At 38.3% G+C, this 14,349-nt stretch overlaps 1 protein-coding gene across 1 annotated transcript in view; it reads left to right on the forward strand.

Moving 5' to 3' along the window:
- The first annotated feature begins 327 nt into the window (after nucleotides 1-327).
- LOC582099 (rho GTPase-activating protein 6) overlaps nucleotides 328-14,349 on the forward strand; it is a 60,976-nt gene continuing 46,954 nt past the window's right edge. The window contains exon 1 of the mRNA XM_030980557.1: nucleotides 328-476. Coding sequence (XP_030836417.1) covers nucleotides 359-476 — 118 coding nt within the window. The 5' untranslated portion in view covers nucleotides 328-358. The remainder of the gene's footprint in view (nucleotides 477-14,349) is intronic.

Consider the following 14,349-nt stretch of genomic DNA (forward strand, 5'->3'; position numbering starts at 1 on the left):
GGGGGAGGGGGGGCAAACGGGCTTACTATAGTGATTGAAATGCCATGGTATGGACTCGATGAAGGGGCTTGTGCCCTCATCCCTCACTCCGAGCTCTATTTTGCTACGCCACTGAATAAAATGTTCAATCAAACAATCAAATTTGTAAATGTAAAGAGAATTCGAAATGCGGCTCGCGCCCGACCGCGGTACAAATGTCCTTTGGCAAAACATTAATCTGTATTTGCCACTCGCCACTCAGATGTAGAATATGATTATCTTTCTTTTGATCTCTTTTGTGACAATTTTTTATAACTATTGTTCTTTCTTTCTCTGTTACCAGGGTAACTGCTGTTGGCAGAGCGTTACTGGGAGAAGGATGCAACTCAAGTCTGTTGACATTGCGGACAGTTCGGAGATCGAGAGACGTCATTTGCAAAAGGCCGCATATCACAGACTCCAAGCTTACAATGTAGGCCCCATCATCTTGCCAAGAGGTAAGAACATCATTGTATAGTGGTTCATCTATTTGAGTGTCAATCAACAGTTAGAGGGTTATACTCTGTCCTCTTGCGTAAGCCCGGGACAACGAATTTAATCTGCAGTTGTCTCTTATTACCAAAATGTTTGATGGATACCTGGCAGGATTTGTCCCACAAATGAAAACAAATACCTTTAGTTGAATTCTAAGATACATATCGTATGCCATCTTTGTGTCTTTGCATTTTGATATATTATCACCAACAGTGTTTTTCTATAGACTGCTTTTAATTTTACTGATGGCCCCAATAGAGCCGTACACTCATTTTGAATACAAGAGGCAAAAATCTCAGAAAAACAATGACCTTTTTAGCTGAACATTCCCGCTTTGTCTTTTCATGCAGTTTAAAATGGATCGTGCACAATGATTATTCTACGAAATACATGTCTTCCTGAAAAGATTATAGGACATAGTTTCTATCATAAGCATATCTATAGCCTGTGTTACTGAAAATATGTGAACATGGTGTCGTTTACACGCGTGAGAAGACTTTGAGAGGGACAACAAATGTGAACGAGCCATTTGAGAGGAAAGAAGAAGAGAAATATCATCTAGAAGAACATGTATGTAAGAGATGCAAATCCTCTGAATAAAAACTAGGAGAAAATATCCATTCTGGTTTGTTTGATGTAAGACGTAGGTGGAAGATGAGAAAAGGGTCTCCCTTTCGACCTATATCAATAATGCGAATATACATTGAACAGTGCTTAATTGCCATGGTAACAACGTTGTGCAAGTCAGAAAAGCGAAGTTTGAAGATTGAAATGTGTCAGTTCAACGAACAGATTTACATTTTCATCACTTCGTTGGCAGTTTTATGGAAACCTCATGCATTTCAAATTTCCCTCTCCGTGTTAAGTCTCCTCTCTTTTCCAATTTGTTTCAAGGGATAGAATTTAGGTAATGCATACATTTGTCATCTTTCCTTCAAGTAAACCAAAGTCGAATTATTTCTTAATCATTAAAACCTACCAAAACGTGATGTTTAAGATTGATAGAAAATCATCAAGGTATACTTCTTAGTTTGTCATCTATTTCACTCTCATGAACGTCGTTTTTATGATGAAGATATGAATAAATATGAAGCGATCTCGTGATTCCTATAGGCATGAGAAAGTACCTCTTCAAAAAAATAAACAATGTAGTTTAAAATTGCTTGATACGGGTTCTCAATACGTTGACAATATTTTTTTGAATTCGTCGTCCCTTCTTTAGTATTAAGCATATAATGATCTTACAAAACCATCAGTGTAGTGGAGACTGGAGACAGTTAATTCATTCGCAAGTTTTAAAATTATTATTGTTTTGGGATTCGTGTTTCTCTCTTTTACCAGTCCGCTTTATCTTTTTAATGTTTCATTTGGGAAAATGATGACTTAATAAAAAATCGGCAAAAAGCGGAGACACATCAAAATGATGATTGCAATGATTGTCAGAATATATCACAGTCATTATAAGTTGTATCTTTATCATAATTTTTACAAGATGATTGTTCAAGATATTTATAAAAATGGAAGGTTTGATTATAAGGTACCCAATAAACAAAATCACGTGAAAATCACGTCAGTATCAAGGTATCGACTTGAGGAGAGTTACGTTCTTCAAACACCGGACATTTACGTAAATGTGTTAATACGTTTATTGCACTAGGTCACTTAAAACACACGTACACTAAATCACGCAATTGTCACTGCAATATCACCATTATAATGACGTGATTATCCCTACCTTGGAGACCATGGTTTGGAAACCTAATACTCCCGTGTTTTTTTGGTTATGAAATTACATCTTCATAAACGAAATTATCGCGTCACAGAAACACGTTAAGCGTTAGTGATAGTTTTAGTCAAAACGTCCCTATTTTCACGAAGTGACGGTAGTGTGGAAAATAGTAACGCAAAGTGAATGCAATTCTTTTTCACTACCGTCACTTCGTGAAAACAGCGACGAAAATATCTGCGTGAAATTCACTTGAATATTACGTCGAAGAGGAAATATATTACTGTAACCCGCGTTCAACCCAATAATTACGCAAATGTTACACAATAAATAAACCAAAATAATGACGTTCTCATCCCGTTTCTGAACATCGTGTTTTGGATCTTCCATAATTACCTCCAGGCGCGCCGGAAGCAGTTTGGAATTAGAGGGGGTGGGGGGGGGGGGGGTGGTTGCAAACATCCCAGAGGAGAAAGCTAGTTGCAACTGGTCCAGTTGATGAACCAGTTAATGCCAACTGGTAACCCCGGAAATTGAAATGGGCTAAGTGATCCAGTTGATCCAGACCAGTTAGAATTCAACTGGTCTAGCTGAGCCATTAGAACCATTTGGTAAAACTTCCAACCAGTTGAACGGCAACAACACTTCAATACTGGTACGTCTGTATTTCCAATGTAAAGGCATTGGTAATAAAGTAGACTTATTTAATTTAATTTAATCGAAATTTTTTCAAATACTTGTATTTTATTGAAATTATTTTAGTTCTAGTTAATGTTTTCCTTATTCATGTTTAATTAAATGTAATTTATACGAAGTAGCGAAATGTCCTAATAAGTGGTATTTTATATTTGTAGTATTTTCGAAATGAATTGCATATAACTAAATCATCAGTAATTAAGAAATATGCTGTAAATTCAGATAAACAGTTTAAAAAACATAGATCTGCACGCACCCCATATTCAATATGCAAATTAATTTGTGTCAGCTGGTTCAACTGGAAACATGCCAACAGTCAGCCAGCAGTCATCAACTGGTGCAACTGAAAATATGCACACAGACCGGTTATCAACTGGTGAAATGAAAAGATGCCAACAGTCAGTTATCAACTGGTGAAAATAGAAATATGCCAACAGACACGGGATTATCACCACGGAACTTAAATGGTAACTGTGAAACCATCAAGACACCCAAGAATAACTCATTTTTCACACCTGGAAATCACGGAATACCCAGCTTACATTAATAATCCGTTTGAGTCACGAAATCATCACCGCGGAACTGCTGGCAATTTTGAATACCATTTACATAGGTGTTTTAAGACACCTAATAATTACTAATTTTTCACACCTAAATATCACGAATTCACAGCTTAGATTAGTAATCAGTTTTAGCTACGTGATCATCACCAATAAAGTTATGGTAACTTTAAAACCATTTAAAAAGGTGTTTTAAGACACCTAATAATTACTAATTTTTCACACCTAAAAGTCACTTATGCCCAGCTTAGATTAATAATCGGTTTGAGTCACGAGATCATCACCGCGGAACTGCTGGCAACTTTGACTACCATTTAAATAGGTGTTTTAAGACACCTAATAATTACTAATTTTTCACACCTAAATATCACGGATTCACAGCTTAGATTAGTAATCAGTTTTAGCTACGTGATCATAACCAAGAAAGTTATGGTAACTTTGAAACCATTTCAAGAGGTGTGTAAGACACCTCAGAATTACTAATTTAATATAACCAGAGATTCACGGACAGAACAATATGACGATTAGCCGGTGTAAGTAACGTGATTATTACCATCAACCTTGGATAACCTGTGAAACCAATCGATTAAGGTGCTTACAAGACCAAATAATTACTTATTTATTACCACCATCAATTAACGGACAAAAAACTCGTTGTTTGGTCAAGTGGTTATTTGGTCATAAACACGTGATTTACAGAGGTAAGTGGAATCACGTTACTCCAGTCGCGTGATAAATTGGGGGTTTTTATGTGAGATGAAAACGTGAACAGGAGTACCTTTTTTGTTTAAATGAAAGCACGTGTCGATAACGTTTAAATTTAGTTCAAAAGGCACCATACTTTAAAATCACTTAAAATACACTCCCAAAAGAGGTTACTTTTTAGTGTTTTGTTTATTGGGTAAAGAATCATATTCTTAAAATGGATTAATATATAAAACTTCTACTGTGTTGTTTAATTCACTAAGGTTTACAAAAGTCAGAGGCATCTAGTTTTGGAACATGCTGAACATGATATACTAAAGAAACAGAGCAGGTAAAAAGCTGAATGTTTCAACATGCGCTGAGATTGATATTGCATTCTTAAAAAAAACGAGAATAGAAATTGGAAAAGCATGCGGGGATTGGCTCTTTGTTTTTACTTCCGTTCCACCATAGAGCTTCTCGGTCTGCTAACACAATAAGTGGATAGGTCGTCTGTATAGTAATGTCTCATTTTGAGAGAACATTTTCTCAGCGGTCTTTTCTTATAATTTCGTTAGTATGGATCGCAAGCTGAACGCGAGTTACATTTTATTGTATTTATTTAAACCAAGGACGTCGCATGTACTAGTCATGCTAGTAGTAGGCATATCTGCTGAGCTTGTGCTGTCTTGTACAAAGATGCATTTCAAGATGGCAGCTTTTCTTGCACGGCGCCATGACAGATGTCACGTGATGTGAAACGTATGGTGCATAATGCATAATCCAGCACAATGCTTTTTTTTGTGTGGTTGTATGGATAAAAGGGATCAGATTTGTATGGTCACCGCATGGGAAAACGTGTGATCATTAATTTCAAGTTCGATTGAACTTCCACTCACTCTATTCCATAATACTGAATTCATTTTAATGTAACCTATATTGAGAAAAAAAAGCAATGTGAAAATGTGACTCATCAGGCTGCACATTTCCGGGCAAGAATATAAAAGCGACCCATAATTCTCATAGGGATTGAACGTAGTTATAGGTTCGGTCAAATGATTTTTGGTGTTCATTTGGATATAGTAAACTGATTTTGTGACTTATTGAGACAAATCTGCAACATTCTTCAATGTCATACATGAAAATTACAGAAGATATAGTGATATGCAAAGAAAGTTATAAAATATATACAAATGGGCACTCAAGTAAAGACAAGAATAATGTTGTATGGTTACAAGTAATCTATAATTTACTGCGACTGCATGATAAGCGTTCCAGTATTTTAGTCATTCTTTGCATTTTATTTAACCATCAAGAGTGAAAGCAGCACAAATTCTGCACAATACAATAAAACAAAATTAAAAATTATGCACATTTCAATATATGCAGTAAGTTTGTTGAGTACTTGTGGACAATATGGTAATAGATCGCGTCATAGTAAACTTGAACACCGTCCTTCTTGACGTAAATCTTTCAAATTCTCAACGCCAAATCTGGTTTAATTCCAAAGTCTCCCTCTGTTCACATGACAGGCAACGTGCTCATGTAATGGACGATCGTTTTTCTTCTTTTCTTTTTTCTCACCTGGGGAATCTTCGTCAGCGTTTACCCTGGACGAAATCATCTACATATTGCTCTGCTAACACAATATATCTGGCGGCTCTTTTTCTAAACGTCCGGCGCCATTCCGTAGAGTGTGTATTAGCTTGATGCAGCGGTAATGATACGATCGGCTCGAGATCGTCACCCAGGCGAGACCTAATCGTGGTATTTAGATTTTCCAGCCATTTCGCGCTCCCAACAAGTATATAAATGGGAAATCGAAACACCCTATTAAACGACTGACCGATCCGATTTCGCTCGCTCACGTCATCTGGTTTCTGAGAAGAAAGACAGATGGTGGGGATGGGTAAAGAGGGAGGGTGGGGGGGGGGGGGGTCGGTGAGGGGTGGAGGTGTGCCCAGGTGAAGTAAATGTGATAGGACATGGCCTTAGGAAATTAAAGTGACAATGAACAAATTTAATAAGCATATTATGAGGAGTAGTGGTAGTAGTATTAGTAGAAGTAATAGTAGGCATACTTATTAGTAGTAAACATAATATTATAGTAGTAATAGTAGAAGTAGAGATCGTATTGTATTAGTAGTAGTAATAATAGTAATAAAGTAGTAGTAGTAGTAGTAGTAGTAGTAGTACTGGTAGTAGTAGTAGTAGTAGTAGTAGTAGTAGTAGTAGTAGTAGTAGTATATTTGGTGGTGGTGGTGCATGTTGGTAATATAAGTAGTTATAATGGCGGCAGAAAAAGAAATTAAATGCGAAAGGATTTCACAAGATTGCTTTCTTTCTTTTTCTTTCCTTTGTCATTATCTTTCAAGGATCTTGCGAAATGACCCATCAATATTATCTCAGAATCACCCTCATCATTATAGTAATAGCCTTGAAAATAGAGAAATTTGCATTTAGATACATTTCGTATCTTTTAAATGGAGGGATTTAGGTATCATATGAATAAATATTATTTAGGGGAAAAAAGGCAAAATTTATATCGTTGCAATCTTGTACCATCAATTTTGAAGTCTATGTTCTTTCTCCTCCCTCTGCTTTTTCAGAGATTTTCTGGAATCTCGTAAAGACTACTTTTTAATATGTATTTAAGAGATGACTTTGTCACAGCATTGAATGATTGAAAAGTGGGACGTAGATTTCTATAGCTATAGCTTCTCGTTTCGATATCAGAGGGAGATGGACTGAATATCAGAAACGGCTATAGCTATAGGGAATATCATGAGAGTTAACGTGAGTATTGATGCACTTCAACTTAGCATTTGTTTTCTTTTCTCCGTCCTCGATCCTAATGTCGTCCATCTCCCCACCAGATGCCCTAGGGCATTCCCTTGATGGCCTCAATGAGAAATAGATGGAAAGGGTTACCAGGGAGGGCCACGCCCCCACACTAACCGCCTTCTCAATTTTCATCCACCCGTAAATTGCCCTCTCCAAAATCTTTCACGAAACACTGCATTTTTTCAGCTTCAGTTAAGTTAATTTCATACTTCACTTCACATATACCTCACGTAAAACAAATCACACATAACACTGTAATACATCACTATATACATATGAATTCGAAGTTGGAGGACAGGGTTTCGAGATGCCCCCTCCCCTCCACCCCTCTCTTCATTACGCTAGCTACGCCCCAGGTGTTTTGGTCTGACCTATGTGAGTGATTGCCTGTCAGTGAAGATGCACTAAGCAGACGGGCCATTATCACCTGATTGGATTTGTAGAAACTCAATTTGGCGCGCGAATCTCCTCTCATCAACACTCTCTCTATTACCCCTCTACAGCATATTTCTCCTCCCTCTCTCTCTCTCTCTCTCTCTCTCTCTCTCTCTCTCTCTAACATCAACAAATGCGATCCCAACAAATGCCCTAGTCTGCGGAAACAGACTCTAATCTGACACTTGTTTATTTTTAACTATTCCACGAATCCTTGAGTGTAGCCTAACTCTGTCAGTGGCCACAACTAGGCGTTGTGGCGTGCGCCTGTAATCCAGCCAGAAAGTGGAAGTTACAAACTGATTCAGCCGAGGACGCAGGTTCGAAACTGAGTCACGTCTTTCGGATGGTGACGTTTAAAGGTCGGTCCCAGACGTAAATAATCATATCTGATTGATACACGTCTGTAAAAACCCAATACACACACACACACACTCTCTGGCTTTGTCAATAGTACAGGGGTTATGGAGTGCAGTAGACCGAGCAGTCTATCCAGTCTTACAGATCAGACACTATATCAAGCTTTACGACTAGCAAAGGTTTGTGCCTGCAGACTACGATCGCCCTGGGTCAGGATTGCAGTGTTTTTACTTCAGTCCTACCCATCCCTCTTCCTGTTGTTATTATTTTTAATTGCGAAGGAGATGTGATGTTCGTGTTCAGTTGGGAGCTCTGTGTTCATAGTGTTGCTCGCTGAGTAAGGAATGATTTTCTTATCACTACGCATCATGTGTGTTTTTAAATTTGCAGTCTTTACTGACTTCCATAGATTTTCAGCACATAGGCCTATATAATAGTGTGTAAAATAACTTTATGATTCATGTAACCACCCTCTTCACTTGATCATTAATTTCTTTATTTTGAAAGGGTTTGGGAGATGGAGAGAGAAGAGAAATAGCGGATGAGCAAGAGAGAGAGAGAGAGAGAGAGAGAGAGGGGGGAGGGAGAGGGAGAGGGAGAGAGAGAGAGAGATAACGGGGAAGGAATGAAAGAGGGGGCGAAAGAAGGGGGAGAAATGTAGCGGCAAAAGAGATAAAGAAGATAACAAAACGGGATAATAAGCGATGAACAATGAAATGGAATATTTAGAATGAAGAAATTTAGGAATTAAGTTGCAAATTATATAAAAAGTAATAACATACAAATATTAAGATATAACTCTTCAATGGAAAGAGAGAGAAGGTGATATGACAAGACTGTATAGAGGTGAGAGAAATCGATACAAGTTTAGTCATTGAAATCACAACCCCAAAGCTCACGTCAATCGATTTTAATAACTGCACTTACACCACAAAATAAAAGCATTTAATGTCAATCTTTTAGGACATAAAAATATGGAATATTCATATGGATTTGTGGATTTTGATGCGCCCACCCTTAATCCTCAGAAAGACGGTCCTTGGAATAAAAAGCATATTCAACCCTGTGTTAATCTACAGTAGATATGGAGTTATTATAATGCGCAAATATAATACCTTTTACACAATTATTGTGAGCGAGACTGTCAAGTTGAAAGCATTTCAGTAAACTTGGATAACCACAGGGTACTTATGACTAGCTTTGACGGGACAACCCGAAATAAAAATGGACAATAAAAGAAAAATAAAGGTTAATTTGATTATACATGACTTTTGTATTCTAAAATCCGACAGCGATTGTATAAGCAGTTGATATTATGTTATTTTTCGTTACACACTCTTAAAACGCACTTGTCTCTGTCTGTGTCTGTCTCTGTTTCTAGCTCTCTAGCTCTCCTCCTTTCATATTATATGTATGTCTCTCTATGTCTCTCTGTATCTATCTCTCTTTCCTCTCCCGCCCTTTCAATATCTCTCTGTCTCTTTACACATACACTATTTCTCTATCTTTCTCTCTCTCTTTCTCAGTCTTTATTTCCCTTTGTCGATGTCACACTCTCTGTCTCTCTCCGTCTGTCTCTGTCTCTGTCTCTGTCTCTTTCTCTGTCTCTCTCTCTCTTTCCCCCTCTCTCTCTCTCTCTTTATGTAATCCCAAAACAAATCCTTGAATCTGTATGATTAGACTCGAGTAGAACAACACACCGTGTATGAATTCGCACAAGGCATGCACACATACCTGGGTATAGTGTGAAATTTAGATTAATCAAATTAAGCTTCGCTAATCCTCACGAGATATAGAGTGTTTTTCACGCTAATCTGGATTCGTTTCATATCAAATAGTGGTTTCATTACTGTAAGAACAGCAGCCTCGTGCTATCAGTGCACATAGCCCATGTAGATGTATAACAAAGCACAATATCTGAAACCGATAGCTTGCCTGATTTCATTTGTAGAAGGTGAGTAGTTCCTGTAGGTGGTAAATCCTAAAATTGAGATAAATACACCGACTCGTGTATTAAATTTCATAATTATTCTGCCTCACCAAACAAAAAGAAGCGATGGGTGAAATAGTCTATCTCTCACTCCTTAATCTCCATCTCTCCTCTCTCACTCTCTCTCTCTCTCTCTCTCTCTCTCTCTCTCTCTCTCTCCATCTCTCTATTTCTCTCTTGCTCACTCTTTCCCCTCTCTATATTCTTTCGCTCACTTAATCACTCTCAACCCTTTTATCTCTCTCCATCTCTCCGTTATCGGTGTAGAAAGTTTTGAATACAGTAATATAGTTTCTCTAACTCCCTCCATCACTCTCTCCTTCTCCCTCTCTCTCTCTCTCTCTCTCTGTCAAAAATGTTGCATGCAATAATGTATTATGTTGATCAGAGGCACATTCGCAACGAACGAACAAAGGGCATTCGCACCAATGCGTTACATGTTCTCCAGCATTGGCTAGTCACCTTTGACATTTCCAAGATGGCGGCTCCAGATTGAAAACCACTGTACCCTCGTTATTCTGACACCTGCTTGGTTTCCCGCGCGGTGATTGAATCCTGTGTTCTGTTACATTAGCATGTATATCAAACATGCATTCCCTTCAAGGCTAGCGCCGTGGAATAACATCCGTGCAATAATTATTCTCAGTTAGCTTTGAAAACAATGTTCATTCCATTCCTCACTCAACATGCAGCGGGCATGGTAGTGTAGTAGCATGAGGGTGGCACGGGTACATCACCCGCCTCCACCAATCGAATGTTGAATAATGGAGGAATATAGAAAGAGAGAAAGGAAATGAAAGGGAAGACAGCATTAATAAGTATATTATGTTTCTCCCTCACACCAACAACCCCTTAATTTATGACCTTGATCTCTTGCATTTCATCTCATAATACTTTTGATGCCCCTCCCCCATGACTTCACCCAGGCTACGCCATTGCTGCGATGTCGTCAGAGGTGGTTGATTCGTCAATGTTAAACAATTCAGCAACCCTTTCCTCCAGTTCACGTCTTAATTTAGAGTGCGGGGTATAGGGCTTGGAGTGTTGATCTAGCCGAACAAAAACCCAATAATCCGATCGGTCCTTTACCTCCCCTCAGGGCCCTTGAACCATTGCATGTGGGCGAATTAGACCTACAAGGGTGGATAAACACTCTCTTTCTTTCAATATTTTTACTCTTCCGTAGTGTTGCCGGTCTTTTTCACTTAAATATAGCATTGTTTTGCACTTTGCAGAAGCCTAAGTTGAATGCCACAATAACGTTTTAATCTCTCGAACGTGCACAAGTACCATCTCAGCATTATTTATAGCTCTTTGCTTGTCTGCTTAAAGGTATTAGAAACGATTTGCTCACGTTTCATGTCAGAGATTCAAATTATATGTTTTATAATATTTTGTGGTTGTTGTTCTTCTTCATAAACATTTCTACGAAAGCACCTGCTTTTATCTTTACTCCTGTATTAACACAAGTCATGTAATCCAGTTCTTGACCTTCACGAAAAGACCTTAATTAAAGATTTAAAATCCCCTACCCATTTGACTTGTTTGATTGACAATATTGGTCTATAAAGCTTAGCGTACATAAATAAGGGAAACCCCCTCGAACATGTAACGGGTTCTTTTTTAACCTTAAAATCATTGATCTTTCTTCCTATATTAACCCCATGTAATTAGTGCTTCTTCCGGTATGAACGTGAAAAGCAGCCTTCAATTAGAGTATCCAGGTTAATATCAAATTGCTATAAGAATAGCTGCCTTTGATGTCGTAATTTTGTAGTCGCAAATCGTTTGGTTTAAGTAGTGAGTAATGATGTTGCGACGAATCCAGCTCGAAGTCAAGAACGAGGAGAGGACTTGCCCCTTTTCTTCCTTGCAATTTCTGATGTGGGGGCGAGGGTCTTTCCGGCAGCGTTTGATCCCCTAGAGATCGCTGCTTATTTAAAAGTTTAAGCTTCTACAGTAATGATTTTTCTTTTCCTGTACCTTTATTGCTGAGGACTTTATTTTTCAGGAGTTGGGGAAAGGGGCAGGGAAGAGTGTCAGTACCCTAAATTTAGACGTTTATTACTTGATTGCTGTCTAATATCCTGGTTATAATTGAGAAGTCATCCTACAAACTATATATTACATTAATGATTGATCTGTACATTTACGAAGAAAGATAACACTTTGAAATGCAAGCGACGGAAACTGCTCACTCCAGTTGATCAGAAATATTCAGGTTAATATCTAACTTAGATTTGAACCCACGCAATTTCTTCAAATCCAGTTTCTTTTTCTTCACTGAGTCCTTTTTTTTTCTTCTCCCTTTTGAGGTTTACACCGTGCTACTGGAAAGGTTCGCATCTCTATTTTCAACAGCCTTTCCATTATTCAGGAACTAGTTTATCCAGAGACCGCGAAAAGTGTATCATGATCATGCACAATTTGTATGCCTGAGAAGGGGTTTGAAAAGCGATGGTTGCTTTTTATATCAAGACGGTTAGGAACATTAAATTTTATAGGGAGGAGAACATTCATGAAAGGGAAGAGCTTAATTGAAAAGAAGAAAATAAGAATTCAATGTCAAAATGTCAGCGATCAACATTTCATCCTGATTTCTACCATCACAATATCCATGTAGATGAATATCTTGAATCAGTGAGCGCTTCGTTCGACAAATGATTTTTCTCTCCATTGATTGTTTTCTTTGAGTGAGTTCTTCTTTCGATGCAATGCGAGTAACAAGGCTAAATCTACCAGTCTTACTTCCAAATGAGATGATTTACTCTTCATGCGGTCGAGAGTAACATTCTACATTTCAAAAGGATATATTTCTTGTTATTCCTTGATGGTTAAAGAGCACATTTTATTTGCTCCAAATGCAGTCCTGATTGTTTTTCTTTAGAGTGGGGTTTTGGGTTATGCTAAAGATATTTTAGAGTGTTTGGTTTAAGGTTAAAGTTTAAAATTTGGTTAGTATTAGAAATTAACCGCGAAGCACCTGCCGCGTTAGCATGTGTTGTATCCGTTTCATGCACACATTTACCGCGAGAAGGTTAACTTAATCAGGGTGTTCTTGAATTATGCATCTATGCTTGGTGATTGCATGCGTTGCCAATATGGGCTGTACCTCGTTAGCGACTGCTAGATAACTATTCATTTCGATGTGGAATAAATACGTTACCTAGCTCTGTATCAATACGATACTCCACAACCATCTGAGAACCGGAGAAGTTCCGGGGCTTAAATTACCCGCCATTTTGCATGACATGCAATTGCCTGAGAAGATAGCGGAGTTTACATCCCGAAATAGACCCGAAGAAAAGCGGGTTAATGAATTCGACATTCGTGTGTGGACTTGGCTTGCCAATGATCGAACAAACTGTGTCACCTATTTTAAGCTCTCTGTCTCTCATTCACACTCTCTCCCTACCTTCCTCTATCACTGCCTATTTCTCTCTTCCTTCACTTTACCCCTCTTTCCGTATCTTCTTTTCGATTCTCACCCCCCACTCTCTCTCCCATCTGTTCCATTCGCTATTCTCTCTCTACTCAACACCTGTATCTCTCTCATCCTCTTTTTTTTTTAATGACATCTCTCTTTGTTTCCCCCTTCTCTCTCGCTCTCTCTCTCTCTCTCTCTCTCAGTCTTTCTCTCTCTCTCTCTCTCTCATTCTCTCTTTCACTTTCTCTCCATCTCTGTCATTATTATCATGAAGCCTTTTCAGCTGGAGGGTGAATCGTATATTGAGCATACTACTAAACGTCTCGAAGGAGGGTTTTCCGTTTTTTTTTTAACTTGTCAAAAGGCAGAAACTGAAAACCCCTTTATTTTGTTTTGCTCCTATTTATAACCTCCTCACGACCATCAGATACTGTTTTGAACCATTAATTGCACATCCTAATCATATCAAACCAAGGGCATTGTCACCATAGACTTGTTTTTATTCATACTTACTTTCTTCGAGTTTTGTTGCGATCGTGTCTTCTGACCAGATTAAAATTGTTACTTTGATTGTTTCCGATCAATTTGTTTTCCGAACATTTTAAACAAGTGGGAATGTGTGGGCAAGTGCGTGTGTAATTAGTATTTCGGGCCATTTTACGTGATGTCATAACATTCACGGCACGATCTGGTAAACATAATTGCGCAATAACTTGTTTCATGTAGATGTTATTCAATTAAACTGTATCTTTTCGTGTTTGGGAAGAGAAGAGAAGAAAGAAAGAAAGAGAAAATGTGAGTGGCAGGGAGAAAAAGAGATGAGGGAGAAAGAGAGAAGACGAGGGAGAGAGGGGGAGAAACAGGAGAGAGATGAGATAGATAAAGAGAGAAGATGACAAAGGATGAAAATGAATGAGATATAGGACATGAAATAGATAACAAATAGAGAGAGGGGTACAGAGAGAAGAGACTGAAGGGCAAAGAGGAGAGAAAGAAAGAAGGATGATGTGATACATGAGAAGAGAGAAGATGAGAGAGCTAGACGAATGACAGGGAGAGAAATCGTGAGTGGGGCAGATAAAAGACATCTAGATGGGGGCGAGAGAGAGGGGGG

Source organism: Strongylocentrotus purpuratus, unplaced genomic scaffold (genome assembly GCF_000002235.5).
Source record: "Strongylocentrotus purpuratus isolate Spur 01 unplaced genomic scaffold, Spur_5.0 spur5_scaffold_11, whole genome shotgun sequence".
NCBI lineage: Eukaryota > Metazoa > Echinodermata > Echinoidea > Camarodonta > Strongylocentrotidae > Strongylocentrotus > Strongylocentrotus purpuratus.